Below are 18,040 nucleotides of genomic sequence, written 5' to 3'. Positions count from 1 at the left end.
AAAAGTTTCTCCTCGAAGTAGAACAGAAAGTTAGGATGGATTTGTTTCTATTAAGGCAGTGGGTACAGAGTGGTGCACGGCACGGCATAATGTTGAACTGAAAAGATGGATTGAAAGTGGGGATGGACAAGATGAAAATAAAAGAAGAGACAAGAAAGATTGAGTAATACAGCATAATGTGGAATTGAAGAGAAGGATGTAAACAAGATGAGTAAAATTAGAGACAAGAAAGATTGAGTAATTCAGCACAATGTGTGAAATTGAAAGAGAAGGAGGTGAACAAGATGTGGAAATAAAAGAAGACAAGAATTGTAACTTCGACAAACTAGATGACAGCTGTTTTACTTCGGATGGGATTTTATTTCTTATCAGACTTCGGATGAGAAATTGATTAGTAAATAGTATAATTTCAGTTTTTAAAACCATAAAATGAGAAGGAAATCAAACAAGCTTTTATTTATTATCTGCAATCAGTTTACCAAAAAATACAATCCTTTTTCAAATTATTTATCACTCGTCCAATTTCATGTGGGAAATTCTACATTTCATTTGCCTTGATGATGTTTGAGGCTCCGCTATACGTCCATAAACTGATGAAACATAGACACTACTATTTAAACCAGCAGGCAGTATTATATTGCTTTGACACATTGATTTTAATTTCAAAATCAGTTTTGTTGGATAGTCAGCCATGACATGCTTCTTTAAATGGAGATTGATAATAACCCTAACAGTACTGTGGGAGAAATGTTATTTTCATTCGGGAACGGAGGCAAAATTATTTTCAGTATTACACAGCAACGAACCCATTCTGCAGCAACTAAATTATAATCAGAGCATCTCTTGGCGTGTGAACTAAAAATTGTGGGACCAAAGCTATCGTTTTGATCGAAACCATTAAAAAAGATTTAGAATTAATTGAGCTCATTCAGAAGTTATTGCTTTTGGATGTACTATAATCATGTAGCTTACTAGTTACTATGCCTAGAGTGAAAATTTCATGGGGGTGACGAATCAATGATATGTTTAGGTTGAGTATTGGTTTTACCCATGGTGATAATGAGTGTAGGCTTATTCTTGGTGTATTTGGGAACAATTATTCATAGGCATGCTAAGATTTAGAACTGTGCCTATTGTAATTAAGTTGATTTCTTTTGAAATTTTTCCTGTGGTTCTCGAAGCTCTCAGCTAACCAACCTAGGAAATACGCATTTTCAGCCTACCATGAGTGTGTTTCTCACTTTCCTCAAAACTGCTTTACCTTAGGAGCATAATGGTGGTGATTTTCTTTTCGAAATGAATGTAGTGAAGGAACACGCGACCATAAGCCTTTCTCTAACATTCGTTGGATTTGAGTTAATCCAAGTAATTACCCCGTGTAATTTTCTGCAGTGCCAGTTTTTTTTTTTTTTTTGGAGAATCCATTGTTTTAATTATATCTTGAGTTTCACAAACCTAATCACTTAATCATTAATTTAGTTCACAAATTATTTTAAATATTTCAATGATTCCAACTTTTTAAAAACTTAAAAATCAAATTGAATTATTTAAAATAATTTAAGAACTAAATTGATTTATTTTTTAAAATTTAAGGATTCAATTGAATCTCTTAAAAAATAAACCTTTTAAAAATTGAAGATTAAATTAAACATTTAAAATAATCTGCTCAATCTAAATCACAAATCGTCTATTTTATAAGTGATAGGGCTTTTAACTTTTCATCTAATGCAAATTTTTCATGCAATGACAGGGTTACTTTTTGCCGATTTGTATGCATTCATGTTCATCAAAGCTTGTGTGTTTTTCAACATAGGCATCAAGGTTGCTTCATAAGTCTAACACCTTATGATACTAATCTGGAGAAAGTAGCAGACTATCAATGACTAATACATCTTTCTCTCAAAGTCAATTCATTTTCTGCATAATTATAATTTCTGGCGGCTATGTCTGTTTTGCTAACAAGTTGAACCAACATATGATGGATTGGGGCACTGTTTAATCTGATAAAAAGCTAACATTGAGGTTTAATTTGCATAAAAGTTTCTGGTGCTCATTCTATTTGAATTGTCACCAGATTGTCTCCAAACAAGTCAGTTTCTGCATATGTATCTTCACTGTCATGTGCATTATGTATATCAGATTATTAAAAAATATTTATGACCTGTAAGCCTACTATTTATGGGAAACTAGAACCCCTACTTGTTCCAGACAGAAAATTGAGTAATGTATCCTCATAATATTTGTTCAAGGACCAATTCATATATTATTTTATGAACATGGATTCTCTCAATTCTCATTACACTTGCTATACAAACAGGCATATATTTTGGGTGTCCAGGATATTTTCTGGCCAGAAGATACTAATCTCTCGAAGTAGAAGATTGATTCAAGGAACTGACCTTTCCGAACAGATATTCTTCAATAAAAATAGACTTGCGGATTAAGCTCCTGACTACATATTAAGGAGCATTTATATGCCAACTACATCTCACCATGTTGATATTAAACTTACTATATATAAAACATGCTTATGCATATCTCCTCTTCTGGCAGGCAAGTCAAACTAACTGACTTGCTTGCTTAATTTACTAATTTCTTGACAATTATTATCAACTCTAAATCAATTGATCCGTAGTGCTGCACAGCCGAGGCTGTGATACTGCAGACATCTTAGAAGAGGGGTCATTATCACTCCTACAAAGTTGGCAGTGATTTCTGAGAGTCTCCAATGATTGAGGAAACAGCTGCTTCTAATGCTGCCTTAAGAGAAGGATCGTTGGTTATGGCAGCACTGACAACATCCACCAAGGCAAGGTTTTTCTCTGAAGGTAATATTCCCTCAGATTGTTGAGGTTGACCATGCAATGAAAGTGGAAAAGGTTGCAAATGGTTTGAAGAAATAGCACTTGGGAATTTCATGTTGTTCTTAGAGGTTTGGGTTAAGTCCAAAGTTATAGTTGGACATGATGGTGCTGCAGATGGATAGTAGGTAGAAGTGCATAGTGGAGAGAAGAGGTCTGAATTTGAATAAGAATAAGTGCTTCCATGTGAACTAGTGGTTGAGCCAGAAAGGAACATTTTCAGTGCTGCTGATGTTGTGCACGCCATGGACCTGGCTGCTGGTGGGAGTGAATGATTATGATTCCCCTCATAGGTTGTGATGACAACACTCTCATCTTCAGCACACCTTTGAACCTGTTACAAAGTAAATAACATATCTTAGCTGCAAGACACTTTCAAGCCATATATAAAACAGTTTACTGCAAAATAATGGAAAGGCAGCAAGTACGAATGTCAAATTTCTTCGAAACCTCAAAAAAGACAAATTACTATATTCAAACTACCACAATGTAAAATATATAAAGCGTAGATGAAGAATCAGGAAATTGGTTAAACTTAGGATTTGAGGTGCTGACATCAAAATGTTGCCAAGAAAAAAATCTGCACCAACCTGCTTGCGAACTGGACATGCAGTTCCCATGTTGCAGCGATAATAGGCCCGAGGACAAGGATTGCCCTTTGATATCTTTTGTCCATATTTTCTCCATTGACACCCATCACCCATCTGAAAATATATAAGGCAATGCATTATCGTAAATAGTTTTCTTCAATGTCAATATTTCATTTTTATTAGTGCAATGCACAAATATATATATATATATATATAAAAGAGCCAAATAATGTCATTTGACTTTTCACTTCCAAAAGTGTGAGCATAGGAAAAATCAACATGATTGTTAAGCTTTTGATCACATTAATTTTGAGTCACTAATAAAACATTTAAGTAACGTAATTTTGCTTGGTAAAATTTGCTGACATGATAAGAGTTATGTTGATAGATCAGCAAAAATGACAACATTATTATATAAATCGATCGATTTGAATTTAGCTTCTCTAAAGTGAAAAAGGTATATTCACCTTTAATATTTACTTTATGTTTGGATGAGGTGTAAATTAGAAAAAAAAAATAGAAAAAAAAATACCAGAGAAATATAAAATAGAAATAAAGTGAAAATGATATATTATTCATATGGAAAGAAATAAGAGAAAATTAAGGTGAAGAAAATTTTCTCTACTTATTTAAATGAGTTAAAAGTATAATAAAACACAAATGAATAAATTATATAAAAGACTTCTTACTAAAATAATTTTTAGAAAAATTACATTTTAATATTTTGTATTTTATATCATTAAATATTATTAAAAAAATATGTCCTGTCCTTTCCTTTGTGAGAAAGAATTTTTTTATGGGTCTCACTCCAATTTCCCCTCCTTGCAACCAAGCAACCAAAGCCTATTAATTAATTTACCACATATGTAGTTTCATTTAGATGTGTGAATACACCCTTACTTTCTAATCAGTTACAACAACCTTTTTCACTTTAGAGTCAAATCAAGTAAATAAATGCATAAAATGATAGATGTTAGTATAAGAAAACCATTAGCAAACCAATATATACAAGAAATTTCAACAAAAATAAGATAGAAATCCATACCAAAGATGATTCTGATCGCGCTCTTACGGACACTCTAGCTTTCTTGCAAGAAGCCTCAAATGCTTGCTCTTCTACGATTTTTGCTTCTTGTAATATTACCCTGTTATTGATTTTACCTTCAACATTGTAAGTATAAATATATTTCAGGTTTCTGCCTATGTTCTTTTCAGTTTTCAATATTTTCAACATAAGTAAATACTTCTGAAGAGTTACCACTGACCAGTATTTAAGAACTGCCTGCAGGAGGGTAACGCTGGTTTCTCCATGTTATTCTGCTGGCTGTCCTTCTACAGACATATGAAGACATGGTTTATTCATTTAATTAATTTGTTCAAACAAGAATGAGAAGATCAAAGAGATATACTATGAGTTTGATGGTTAAGGAAAAAGATGTTAGGTTCGATCTATTTTACTAATAAAATTTACATTTTAACAAGGGTCCTATATATATTAATGGTCAATCAGAATCCATAAGTGATGTTAATTGTATAAAAAATATAGAAAATTAATTATCGTTCCGCCGTATGATGTTGTGCAGCTGCTAGTTACAAGTGTAGTCCTAAGGTTGAGCAAGTAAATTAGTACTGATAATAATTTTCATAGCAAGTGCAATAACAAAAATGAATTATTAGTCAAATAAGAATATATATAAAACAAATTCAAAGTCAAACTTGCCTGCATGTCCTCATTATTTCGAGGTGATGAAGATAGTTTCTTCTGCTGCATCGCCAACAATAACTGATTCTGAAGAGCAGCGTAGTGTTCAGAGATCTCATTTAGCATTGACCTTAAATTCTGATTCTCCTTCTTCACCTCCTCTAACTCAATTTGCAGCAAGCCCAACTAAAATCACAAAAAAAAGGAGCAATACAAGGGGCATCAATCAAAATTCATGCAGATTAAAATAGGTTTAATTAAATTGTTTAGCCCATAAATTTAACTAGTCAAAGATTACCCACTTGATTCAGGTTCTGTTGCTCATGATTTTGGGGAGGCTCCAAGTTATTCAGACTCAAACTGAGAAGACTAGATCCTAGCTGCATAATTCTCTAGTCCATCAGTTAACTAAGATCATTAAATAATTCACAAACATGGTATTTTGTGATAAGTATTGATAAGCTTACAAAACAAATGATTCATCTAAAATATTGATTTATATCATCATTGATAATAAAAGAAACAGAAAAAAAAAGAGTTAAAAATAGGGAGAGACAAGTGTTGGACAAATTAGCTAGCAATAGCTTAGGTAGCTAGGAAGCAGTATATACAACATATATAGCATGGATGGAAATTAACTTACAGTATTTTTAATGGACGGTTCCTCAGTCCAGTTGATTGCATCTGTATCATTAACGTATGCCTTTTCCTGAACTTCCAGCAATTTTTTCAATGCAATTTTGCCCTCCATTTATATGTAGACTTTATGCCACTCACTGTTACTGAGATGTTGATATCAGATATGCATATGTAACAAGTTCTCGATCGGGTTCTTATGGTTTCACTTCCAGCTTAGACTTCAGCTGATCCTCACTTGGAATCTAACTTCTGAAGCAAAACCACAAATATATATATATAGTGGACGCAACCTTTCAATATATATATATATAGGCCCATTTGATAAGTATTTTCCACAAAATATAAATGTGACCTAGTTTAAGTGGTGGAGAGAAAAGATAGAGACTAGATGGGGGAAAAACCAGAAAAGAAATACATTGTAAGTTTTTTTTAACAAAAAATTAAATCACTAATTTAAAGACTACTTTAAAAATCATATATATATATATATATATATATAAATCTTCTATAAAATGATTTTTCTTGATTTACCATGAAAGTTAATCGCTCAAATTTAAAAAAATAAAAATATTACAAGGTTATAATGTAGCGAGATTTGCTTTAGGCTGTACAATAATTTTTTTACAATAAAAATAATAAGATTAACACTTACAATTTTATACAGAATGTCCAAATCTCTGAGAGCTAGTTAATTATTTAACCCGTAAATCAATTAACATAAATTTATTCTAGTGTAATTAAAGGTCTTAAGTTTAATTTGATGTGCACTTACGTTAAATCATTAGAAGAAGAGCTCCGCCACCAAATATAATCCTACTCGACTAAGAAAAAATTACTTTATGTGAAAAAGACGTGGTCCAAAAAAAAAATCCACTAACTACTGGGAGACATTGATGTAGGGTTAGATAAAAATCCACTAATTAAATGTCTTTTTATAAGACATTTTATAATACCTATAAAATATTTAATTTTTTTACTAGTTGTTCTTATTAAATACTATAAATATTTATATTTTTATTAATATTGGTGCATAATATTCTTAAACTTTAATTAATATTTCACATTTCTCATAACAGGTTAATAATTATTAATAAGGATAGAATTTGTTCATTAGAAACATTAATTCTTAAAGAAAAATGGCTAAAATAAATTGAATCAGCTATTTTTATCGGTATGTAAAATTATGTCCAAAATGTCTTATATATTTTAAGGACCAAAGTAAATATATAATATCATTGTGTTTATTTTTCTATTATATCATTTATTATATTTGATATTTTTTTTTCTCATTTTAAGTTGTAATATTTGTTGTATATATAATTATACAAATGAAATTTCAGGGACTAGAATTATACCGTATTAACTGTTTTATAGAAAATGAGTGCTGTCGCTAGACTACAAGGCTATTATCGCCATGTGAAGGGATTTTTTGCTAACTTTTTTCTTCTGGTGTGATCACAAATAGCATAGTAGTATTTTGTTTATTTGTCGTTGTTGGGAAGTGGTTTGACTATAATTAATTTCCTTGTGAAAACAACAGTTTATGAAGAAAATTTCATTAAAAATGTCTAGAGAGTACGCGTTGTTCTTTAATTTCTAACTAAAGAAGGGGAAATGCCTGAAAATCTCATGTTCCATAATAAACGCGTTCCATTCATTACAAGATCCTTATTTCTTTGATTGGTTGAGCCAGATTTAGATTTTATCTAGAAAGAAATCAATTCAATGAACTATCTTTTAATAGTGTAAGTCAACCAAAGAAGCATCCTCCGTGATGACCAACAAAATCAAAGGATCCTTGAAATAATATATGACTCAGCCTCAATTCTGACCCTGTGCTAATTCACAGCCTCTAAACCTTAATTCACACTAACCAAAATCAATAAGGTCCCCTTGAAATAATATATTCAGTTAACATTCACTTTTAAAACTATAATTAATAAGTTTCATGTTTATGAACAGATAATATTAAAAAAAATAAAAATTGATACTTCCATAGTTAGAGTGAACCATTTGGTGTACTTCTACGCTCTTATGCTTTCCTAATGCCCATCTTTTTAGTAATAAACCCCTGCTTTCCTGGGGACTTAAGCTATAATTATTTATTATCAGCAATGATAATACAAATATTTTTTTCTAAGACTATTTTTAATAAATATTTAATGTGAGTGAGTTATTAATTAAAGAAGAATAATAACCTCTTACTATTGTAATAAGAAATAAGATTATTATGCATGACTTAAATGTATGAGAGTCGACAAAAAAATCATACATATATTTACTAGTGTTAAATAAATAATATAGTGTTGGTCATTGTGTTGGTGTTTGAGCATAGAATCAGGACTTTAAATCTAACCCTTAACCCTGTCAATTTCTGAACAGATTTTAATTTACATGTCATGCCAACATTTATGCCATACTACCACATAACAATAGTGATACCTACCGACACCAAAAGTGATATATTAAGTAAAAAATAATTAACATTTTTCAAATTTTTTAAATAACAAATATTTCAAAACAAATTGAAAAAAAATATAATAAGTCACAGAAAAAAAATACCTTAACTCAATAATTGATTCCATTATTTTGCATGTGCAGTTAATGTCATCTTGGTGTCTCTAAGGAAGTCGTCTTTCATTTTTCATCGTCTTTGTTTGTTCAACCAATGACATGGACCCCAACTGTTTCTTAATTATTAAAATATGGGGCCAGCATTTGGTCGTGAAACTCGATTTGAATGTCATATGTACATGGATAAATAAGTTGCAGGTAACTTTTTTTTTTGGATAAATAAATTGCTGCTAATTAACAATTGATAACCGAAACTTCCTTTGAAAGTACTGTTCAAACTTCATATACATATTAGCTAATATGTTTTTTTTATCACTTTTAAATTATTAAAAATACTAGTAGTAAGTTAGTAAACTAGGGTTATTTAATTTTGACCACATTATTTATTATGTCTTACATATACAAGATGTTTATTACATGACGCTTTACAAGACAACATGTGGATCATCAGGGTAATGTTCGAGGAAGATTAATCATATTAGGAGGACATTGATATCATGAATTTTGAAATATATACATAGAGAGAGAGAGAGAGAGAGAGAGAGAGTCCTATAAGAAGACTTGGAAAATAATTCTATGCGCGTCGTCTATCCCGTGTTTGATGAAAATTTTGACTTCGAAGGGGTAATATTCTAAATTTTGGAATCACTTTGACTTTGTTCAGTAGTGAACATCACCACCAAGGGAAAAACTTGAATACTCACGTCAGTAGATAAACACTGTATACTTAAATAAGGATTTAGATCTTTTGAAATAAAATAAAATAACATAAAAATGTAAAACACGGAGTTATAATGAATGAATAAAATTTGAAAAAATGAATTTCAATATTGCCCAATTTAATATATTTATGTGTGTGTATTTTATTTTAGCACCAATAATTATTTCTTACAAAAAAAATTATTATTATAAATCCATACTTCCATACTTTTCCTATAAAATTAAACCATTTACCTTCGAGGAAACATCATTAGACTCGAACGAGTAAAGTGGAAGTTTGATGGCTTGTAGTATGCAGCAATGGTTCAAAAGAGAGTTTACTAATGAAAAGGACAAAAAAGCAGACTTGCTTCAAAGTCATATCCAATCCAAGAAAACAAAATAATTAGTAGCTGGTAAAGGATTGCGGCGCACACATCAAACAAGACCAATTCAAAATGCCACAACCAAAAAAATCTTCACTGGATAGTGGGGAAACAAAAATATAAGGGGGTCCAGCTATACTTTTGTATATGAAAATCCCATTTGTTAAAATATTTAAAATAAATAATAATTACTTGATAGAATATTATTATTGTCAACTTTCTCCATTGCATTGACCTGCCAAGCACCGCAGTAACAGCTCAACATTTCCTTTGGGATGCTCGGTTAATTAGGTTACTATAATGCTCCGTCTAACAAAGGGCAAAATCTATATGTTCAATATTTGGGATGCCTGTAAGAAAGATCACCAAGGACGAAACTTGATTATTCATGCCCTTGGTCTTCAGTGTATTGACAAGTATTGTACTTTAATCGGATTCTCAAGAAAAATTATCGCTAGTATAAGTTTATAATACTTGTAAATTTGCTAAGATTAAAATACATTTCAACAAGAGCTTGACCTCTACAAAGATGGCATCGATTAAAGCAGTCATCAACTACTTTGGAACTAGTATTATGATCAGACATGGTGAGTGTCTCTCAACAAAAGGATCAAGTTGATAGCTACAACCGAGGTTGAGGTTAAGGGGGCCTTCGGGAATTAACAAAAGGAATTGAAAAACTTATTTTCTTGCCTTTTTTCATTCCATATAACTGCTTTTATACTATTACCAAGAGTCATTCATTGGCTGCACTGTAGGAAACAAAATTGCTACATGTCACTACAATGCCTATAACACAGTAAATAGAAATAACATCTAAAATACTCAGCAAAAACTAACACCTCCCCATCATCCTTTTGTACTATATCACAGTTAAGGATGTTTCTTTCTGTATCTCATAAAAATCAAGGTATACTAACGAAGGTTGGTTCAATTAGTGAGGAACAAACTCACATTTCAAAATGATGTAAATTTGATTCACGTTGTTAATGTGAGGATTTTATTGGTAGATAATTTATAAGTATCTTTATAAGTGTTTTTTGAGCATTTAAGGCCTGACCTGATCTGGATGAGCCCACGGAACCCAACTCATTTTAACTTTTTCCCATCAAAAAATAAAATAAAATCAAGGAATACTCTTTTTACATTTTGAATTAGCCTATCCGAAACATAAGGGAAATACTCCTTAAATTTTATAGGGTACAAAAAGCTTTAGCCCACACATAGTCTTCCATGTATTTGGGCTTCTCAACTTAAACCTGCACGGACTCCTCGCCGAACAAATCCAAATCCTCGGTTCCTAAATCCTAAGTGGACTCATATTGTGTAGACTCAGACTCACCCTAGGTGCTCTTATCAGGGTATTTCATCCCAAAAATTAAGTAGTCTTAAACTATCTTGATCTTATTAATTAATTCTTATAAATTTAAAAAATTGAATATATGTTATATAAAGGTTGATTGTGAACATAAAAATTTGCTAATTAAGAACTATTTAATAATTTCTTATTTCATCCCATTTCTCTTTCTTATTTTTTTTCCTTTCAAACAAACACAACTTTAAGATGTAAGAACATCATAATTTTTTTTTGAAGCAAATGACTAAAGAATGGTCATTGTAACACAATCAAGTTTAACACCGAGAAGATATAAAATTGACCCAATAATTGAAGAAGAGTGAAAGGAGAAAAAAAAAGAAGAAGTTATGGATTCAAATCCCTCAATTGATATTTTTAACAAAAAATTAACATTTATCGAGAGAGAAAAAACACTGAACTCAAGGAATTAAAAGGAAAAAACGGCATTAGGCCCTTAAAGGCCGCGATAAACTTTTTCTCCTCTTTCGGTTAAAAATATATCTAATGTCTTGCATTGTAGTTTTTTTATCCAATAATGCTGTTTATACGAACAACTTTCCATTAAAAAATATAAACAGCGACTTTTAATTAATATGAGAGAAGTAAATATGTGGAGTGGGAAACAATTGCTTGGAGAGACATTTTGCACCACTTAAGGTAGTGGCACACCGGAAGTCCACAACTTCCTAAGAGAATAAAGGTAATAATGCACAAAATTTGAATAGAGAAACCCATACCATTTCATAAGTGGTTTGGTTATTGAAGACCCTACTAATAAAAAACCCAAAGAAAGAACGAAAGAGTTTAATCCCCCATCCCACCCCAAAAAAAATGATACTAAATATCAAATCGTTTGCCATTAAGGAAAAAAAAAAGTAGTCTGGGCAGCCTGGCAATTCTCCATTACAAGCACATAATTTATGACTTCTTTCTCTAATTAGAAGTCATAAATTATTTACAACTTGAGAGTCGTAAATAGTTTACGATTATATATTTAGAAATCTTAGGATATCTTGGACTTAATCCTTTTTTAGTATTAATTTAAATTTTACTCCATTTGATAATTTAGAAAAAAAAAATTACGCCTTTTGATCGTTTCGCCTTCCAAGCACAGCCAAAATGTCAGCTAGCAAATTTTAGTACTCGAGCAATTAAGCATAATTTGTTAAAATATCACACACTAAGAATATGGTTGAAATACTCCACATAACACCTGAATAATCCTCTTCCCTAACCTTCGAAAGTAACTTGGACTTTGTGCCTTTCTAATATAATATAATTGATGCATTTTCAATATGCACAAACTCAAAATGATCCACCAAATTTTTACCTTGATTGATGGTTTATACTATGGTGGCAGTAACTGAACCAGAATTATAGAGAGTACAAATCATTTCCAGGAGTTTTGGAAGGTTTGGACTCTCCCACAGCAACCTATTTATAGGCAACATGCCTTCTTTCTCTAATTATCCTTGCCCCAAGTAACTAACTCTCTAATTATTCTACTAACAATGGGAGACGTATCATATGATATGGACTCCCAAAAATACTGTTGTTGGAAATAGAACTCCGATATAGCAATTTTAGAATTTGGAGATAGAAATACACAAACCACCAACTTTATTTCTACTCCTCCTAACAGATAACATTGTTTTTTTTCTTCTTTGCATTTAGAAACCCCTAAACCTATCCTCTTAAGGCCTGTTTGCACATGAAATTTGAAAACCTGGCTCCAGGAAATCTAAAAGTCTGATGTCAACATCAGAAGCAATGACATAATAAATGAGTAAAGCAATGTATTAAATATCCTCCTGTGTCAAGATGTGTACTAGAATTGATTGACAATGGGATAGTCATTATCTGATGTAAACCAAATTGTAGCATATAATTTGTTGTACTCAAATGAGTTCAATCCACTATCAACAGTTTCAATAATTTAAATGAAGGCAATAATCCTGAATAGCCAGTTGCCATCAGATATGAAAAGAATCACAGATCTAATACATTTGGAATTTTTCCTTTGTTTTCTCAAAAACCTCTTCAGCAATGATGGCCTCATTACCATCAGCTCTCTTAATTTCCAATGTTGCTTTCTGATAGAATCCAGTACCTCGCAGTGCATCGGCAATGAAATCATCAAACCCAATAGCAATTGCTGCCTCGGCCTTCGCTCCATAAACCAACCTCTGTTAGAAAAAGAACAATGTAATAAGTTAGCTCAAAACAGGATAAACATGGTATAAAAGATACTCATAGGAATAGCAAGGCATTCCAACCTTAATTCGAGAAAGGTGGATTGCACCAAAGCACATGGGGCAAGGTTCACAAGAAGCATATATTTCACAATCAGCAAGTTCTATCTGCTTAAGCTTCTTGCAAGCCTGTAAAATGAAAACACTGCATGAATCATTTTTTGACACTGCATAAAGTTTATAACATCTATAAAAAAATAATGCACACATGAGTCATACAGCGAGATTTAAGTTTTATTTGGAAGTTAAGAGCCCATAAAGTCTCAGCTAGCCTTTATAAAACCTAGATAGAATGATACATTGATACTAGATGTCAAATTATCTAATAATTAACCTGTTGTTCAAAAAGTGAGGCAACTAATCTGGTGGCAAATATATTATTTTAAAGTTCTTCACAATACTGCAGCATTGTCAACTGAGACCAACATGATCTGCATATTAGAATTTAAACGGGCAACAGTACCCTTAAGCATGCATAGCCTCACAAGTCATACCATATGTATAAATTATAATCTTATCAAATCTTTCAGCAGCATATCCAAAAAATTCAACAACAAATATTAACAGGGATTTAGCCAGTTTCCAGCAGGTGACAAGATTAATTATGTTCTGCATGTATCAGAGCTCATCCCCTTTTTGGTTTTTCTTGCATAGATTGAACTGAATACAAATCCAAAACCATTGTTTGACACTGTCAAATCCTAATTGATCATTTTACACACAGGCATGTTGTCAATAAAAATAATCTTAATGAGTGGCTTAAAATTTGCCCCCAATGAGCTAAAACTAAAAGAGGTAACCAAAGTTTGAGTAGTATCTACAAAAAACCGTATGTTTGTGTTGATAATTATCCTTTCAACCATGTCCAATCAAAGCTTGTAAATTCTTAATCTGTAGATCCCTTTAGTCAAAATCATGAATAGCAACCACAAACTAGATTTCTGTATAGAATTCTTTGGAAAACTAGGACAAACGATTCTACATGTGCACTGTGGATATTCCCCACCTAACATTTACAAGTAACATTACGTTTACAAAAACAAGAGTAATGTCAATTAACACACTCTTCTTACCACATTTTTTATTTATCATTAGTAGTTTCTTTAAAAAGTCAATACTTGTTTTAAAAAGCGACCTATGTCAGAGACAACGAAATTGACATATTAAAAAAATAAACCCATAATAGAGAGCATCAAAGAGTTTGCTATCCAATGGGGCAGGGCATATTCATCATGTGCAAATTTCAGTCAGAAAAACACAGCAATACCATTATTTGCTACAAGAAAATAAGTAAATCACTTGGTTATTCAAAATCTAACCTCTCTTATTGCTGTCACCTCAGCATGAGCAGTTGGGTCTGTGTTACACAGAACCATATTGTGACAACTAGCAACTATTTCATCATTATGAACTATAACGGCACCAAAAGGGCCTCCATCTTTACAATCTACCCCTTTATATGCTTCTTCAACTGCTTTGCTTAAAAATTTGTGGTCTCTATCCTGCACGGCTGATTAAGCAAATGACCACACCAAAAGAAAAGCAATAAGAGGCCGAACAGGAAAATAAAATCTCCAAATGGCTGTTTTCATTTTTAAAAAATGTACTCATATACTGATTTACATACATGGGCTTTGAAAATTAGCATATGATATATCATTTGCTTTTCAAGCCTAATGTTTACCTATATGAACAATAAATTCAGGTCTCTTTCTATTAAATGAAATGATAAGATCATAAGACATGCATAAGACTCTGAAATCCAAAACAAATAAATCTGACCACAACAGAATATCAAGACATATGAAGGCCTTAAGTGTATCAATAAAAATCAGCCATGGATAACTAATAAGAAAACATTGCAGCAAGAAATCAAAACAATGCAGAAGCATTACCTTCCTGGTGACCAGCAAACGCAGCAGCTACTGAGACAGTTCCATCCTTAGTTTCCACGACTGAAATAATATTAAAAAAGACAAAGAAAACATAAAATAAACACAATGAAATAAATGAAACATTGTGTTCTAAATACACCATATTTGCTCTGTTGTTCAGTTGGGTAGGGAATTTCAATTTCAAGGATGCATATAATACTTCATTACTTCAAAAATTCATATACAAGTCCCAGAAGAATATTTGTACAGTTTGCAAATATCAATAGACAACCTAACATGTAGCAAGCATGTATTGCACAAAAATTCCAAAAACAAACCGATAAAATAAAAAGGGTGGGCATGAAAAATCCATAATCGTACAAATCCCGCATCCACCAACAAAATTGGAATCTGTGAAAACAGAATCAAGTACCAAGTACTATGAAACAGAGAGTAAAAAAAAAAAAGAGAATGATAAAGGGAACAAGACATGTACCATTAACTTCTTCCATGACAGAAGCGTTGAATGTGATTGTCGGAGAAACAGGTTGGGTTAGAAGGAGAAGAAGGGGAATGCGGTCCACCAAAAAATAGAATATGGTCGATACGTAAATATTAATAAATAAATACATTCACATTTCACCCTTAAAATAAAAAGACATGTATGAATTTAATAAACAAAAAGGGAGGTGCATGAATGGGATGGTTCCAAGGGAAATCAAACGAACCTTCCCTTTTGCTCCGGAACAGGATGGGGCATTCCATTTTTTAATATTTTAATTTAATATAGACATTACAAAAAAAAAAATAATGGATAAAAACATAAATTTAATTTTCAAATGTGTAAAATGTGCGGTAAAAGAGTCGTATTATTAAATTTTTCAAATTATTTTATCATAAATTATAATGTTGAAAGATTAATTTAATAATATTTTTTTAAAATCAATTTAATATTAAATTATAAAATTTAAAAATTAATTTTTTATTATATTATTTACGAGACAAATTTATTATACTTTTTCATATTCATGATTAAATTTAAATTTTACATTTGAAGAATTAATTTGTGAAACGCGTCGCAGTTTTAATAAACAAACGAAGTTGACTATTTTTCCAAAAATAAAGTAGTGGATGTGATGTATATGACTTATTCATTACACGCATTGCTCGGCGACTCACCCAATATTACGCGGGTACGTTATGAAGTTCGATAAATAGTTATTTTTATTTATAAATATAAATTTATTTTTGATGGAAATTTAAATTTTAATTCTTAAAAATATTTCTGATACAAAGACTAATTTGTTAAGAATCTATACATTTAGGGTCAAAAATCACTATTTACTTAAAATATCATTTATTTTTCATTTTTTTTTAATCGTTACAAACATAACATTAGAATAAATACTTAAAAAATAGAAAAATAAACATAAGTTACAACAAATATAATAATAAACATAATATTGATTAATAAATATAATTTATCTGTTGTTCTAAAATTTATAAAGTGATCGTACCTTATCTAAAATATGAGACTCAAACAAAAAATGTACAGCCTTAAGTTAATCCTTAAAAAATGATTATACATTTTTGTTTGAACCTCATATTTTGGGTAAGGTATTGTTATATTATAAATTTTAGAGCAACAGAAAAATTATGTTTATTAATCAATATTATATTTATTATTATATTTTTTATAATTTATGTTTACTTTTCTATTTTTTAAGTAGTTATTGTAATATTATGCTTGTAACAATTAAAAAAATAGATGAAAATTAAATTATATTTTGGGTAAATAATCATTTTCGTGTTGGAATGTGTAGAACGCTAACAAATTCATTCCTGAATGTGTCACGTAAGCTCTTTCATTAACGATAATTTTGAGAATGAATTTATCATTACTCTACATATTTAGGGACGAAAATAACTATTTATCCTATCAAATTTTTTTCAAAGTTCCAAAAGCTTTAACCAATCACTTGGTCACATGGGATGGGATGATTATTATTTTCCCTGGTTTATACTTTATTTATAAAAAAAGTTTAATTTTTTTTTCCTATTTTTAGTCCTTAAGCAATTTTTTTCCTGTTTATTGTTTTATTCTTTTTTTTATTTATAAAAATCGAAGACCATGTAAATAGATTCATAATAATTTATAATTTATATACTCAATCTATTAAGTTAGATTAGTCTATTAATATTATATATAGTGAATTGTAAAAATTAGTTAAGACCGATAACAAAACTCTATTATTTAAATTTGAAATAACTAAATTAAAAATCATATTTAAGATGATTTCTTATTTGTTAATTGTGTAAAATATTTTCTTTGATGGAGTGTAAAATATTTATTCTAATAGTGTAATAAAATATTTTGAGTCGAGATTACAAGTTAAAAGTGGATCAGATTCATAATAATAAAGAAAATATTTTTGGGTGTGAAATGATTCTTAACTAAACTAGAGAGATCGTGAGAATTATTTCCTTCTATTAATATTTAATATGGTAGAAGATAAATTAATTTGATAATAAGCATTCCTTATCTAGAATATGTTTAGTGTTGAGAGTATTCATAATGCGATTCCTCTTTGATAAAAAAAATTTATGCGATTCCTCATTATATTCGGAATATTATATCAATAATAGAAAGAATCTGATTGATTCTGGTGTTGTAAGAAAAAATTAAGCTCTTTGTTATAAAATTTCGTTTTATACTACTGGTAAGTAACGTAACATCAATTAGGTAGTGAATTGAAATGACCGATGAAATATAGTTCAAAAAACTGTTTTTTCCGTTTATGAATTAATCTTAAGATTACATCATTCTTAAAGGAAATTTGTAAAAAAAAGAAGAAGAGAGAAAGTGAAAATTCAATTCTATAAATATTCATTACAGCATTTTAAGATTAAATCGTTCTGGAAACTTATTATTTGTACCAAAAAAAAAAGGAAATATATTACATCACATCATATTCTTTTTAAAAAGAATCAAATCAAATAAACGATGAACTTCTACAACCTGATGGTCATAACAATAATTAGGTAAAACGTGAGTTTTCGAATCATTTGTTTAAATCTCATGACTTATGTAACCAAAAAAAAAAAA

At 30.4% G+C, this 18,040-nt stretch overlaps 2 protein-coding genes across 3 annotated transcripts; both read right to left on the bottom strand.

The window, feature by feature from the left end:
* Positions 1-2,216: 2,216 nt before the first annotated feature.
* LOC114380990 (probable WRKY transcription factor 47) lies at positions 2,217-6,055 on the bottom strand. The gene is made up of 7 exons (XM_028340150.1): positions 5,797-6,055; positions 5,456-5,533; positions 5,172-5,339; positions 4,717-4,783; positions 4,497-4,612; positions 3,452-3,565; positions 2,217-3,195 (listed from the first exon to the last, which is right to left on the bottom strand). The coding sequence occupies exons 1-7, from the start codon at positions 5,902-5,904 to the stop codon at positions 2,695-2,697; spliced, it is 1,152 nt and encodes a 383-aa protein (XP_028195951.1). The 5' UTR covers positions 5,905-6,055; the 3' UTR covers positions 2,217-2,694.
* Positions 6,056-12,584: 6,529 nt separating this feature from the next.
* LOC114381096 (guanosine deaminase-like) lies at positions 12,585-15,578 on the bottom strand. 2 transcript variants are annotated; one of them, XM_028340282.1, is made up of 6 exons: positions 15,431-15,559; positions 15,273-15,345; positions 14,956-15,015; positions 14,380-14,570; positions 13,085-13,189; positions 12,585-12,994 (listed from the first exon to the last, which is right to left on the bottom strand). In XM_028340282.1, the coding sequence occupies exons 1-6, from the start codon at positions 15,431-15,433 to the stop codon at positions 12,806-12,808; spliced, it is 621 nt and encodes a 206-aa protein (XP_028196083.1). In that variant the 5' UTR covers positions 15,434-15,559; the 3' UTR covers positions 12,585-12,805. The 2 variants fall into 2 exon arrangements, with proteins under 2 accessions (XP_028196083.1, XP_028196082.1); XM_028340281.1 differs by lacking the exon at positions 15,273-15,345 and having other exon boundaries at positions 12,606-12,994; positions 15,431-15,578.
* Between the last annotated feature and the right edge of the window lie 2,462 nt (positions 15,579-18,040).

The sequence above is a fragment of the Glycine soja genome, chromosome 13, assembly GCF_004193775.1.
Source record: "Glycine soja cultivar W05 chromosome 13, ASM419377v2, whole genome shotgun sequence".
Lineage (NCBI taxonomy): Eukaryota > Viridiplantae > Streptophyta > Magnoliopsida > Fabales > Fabaceae > Glycine > Glycine soja.
Note: the sequence above shows the minus strand (reverse complement) of the source record. Positions and strands in the feature narration are given on the sequence as shown.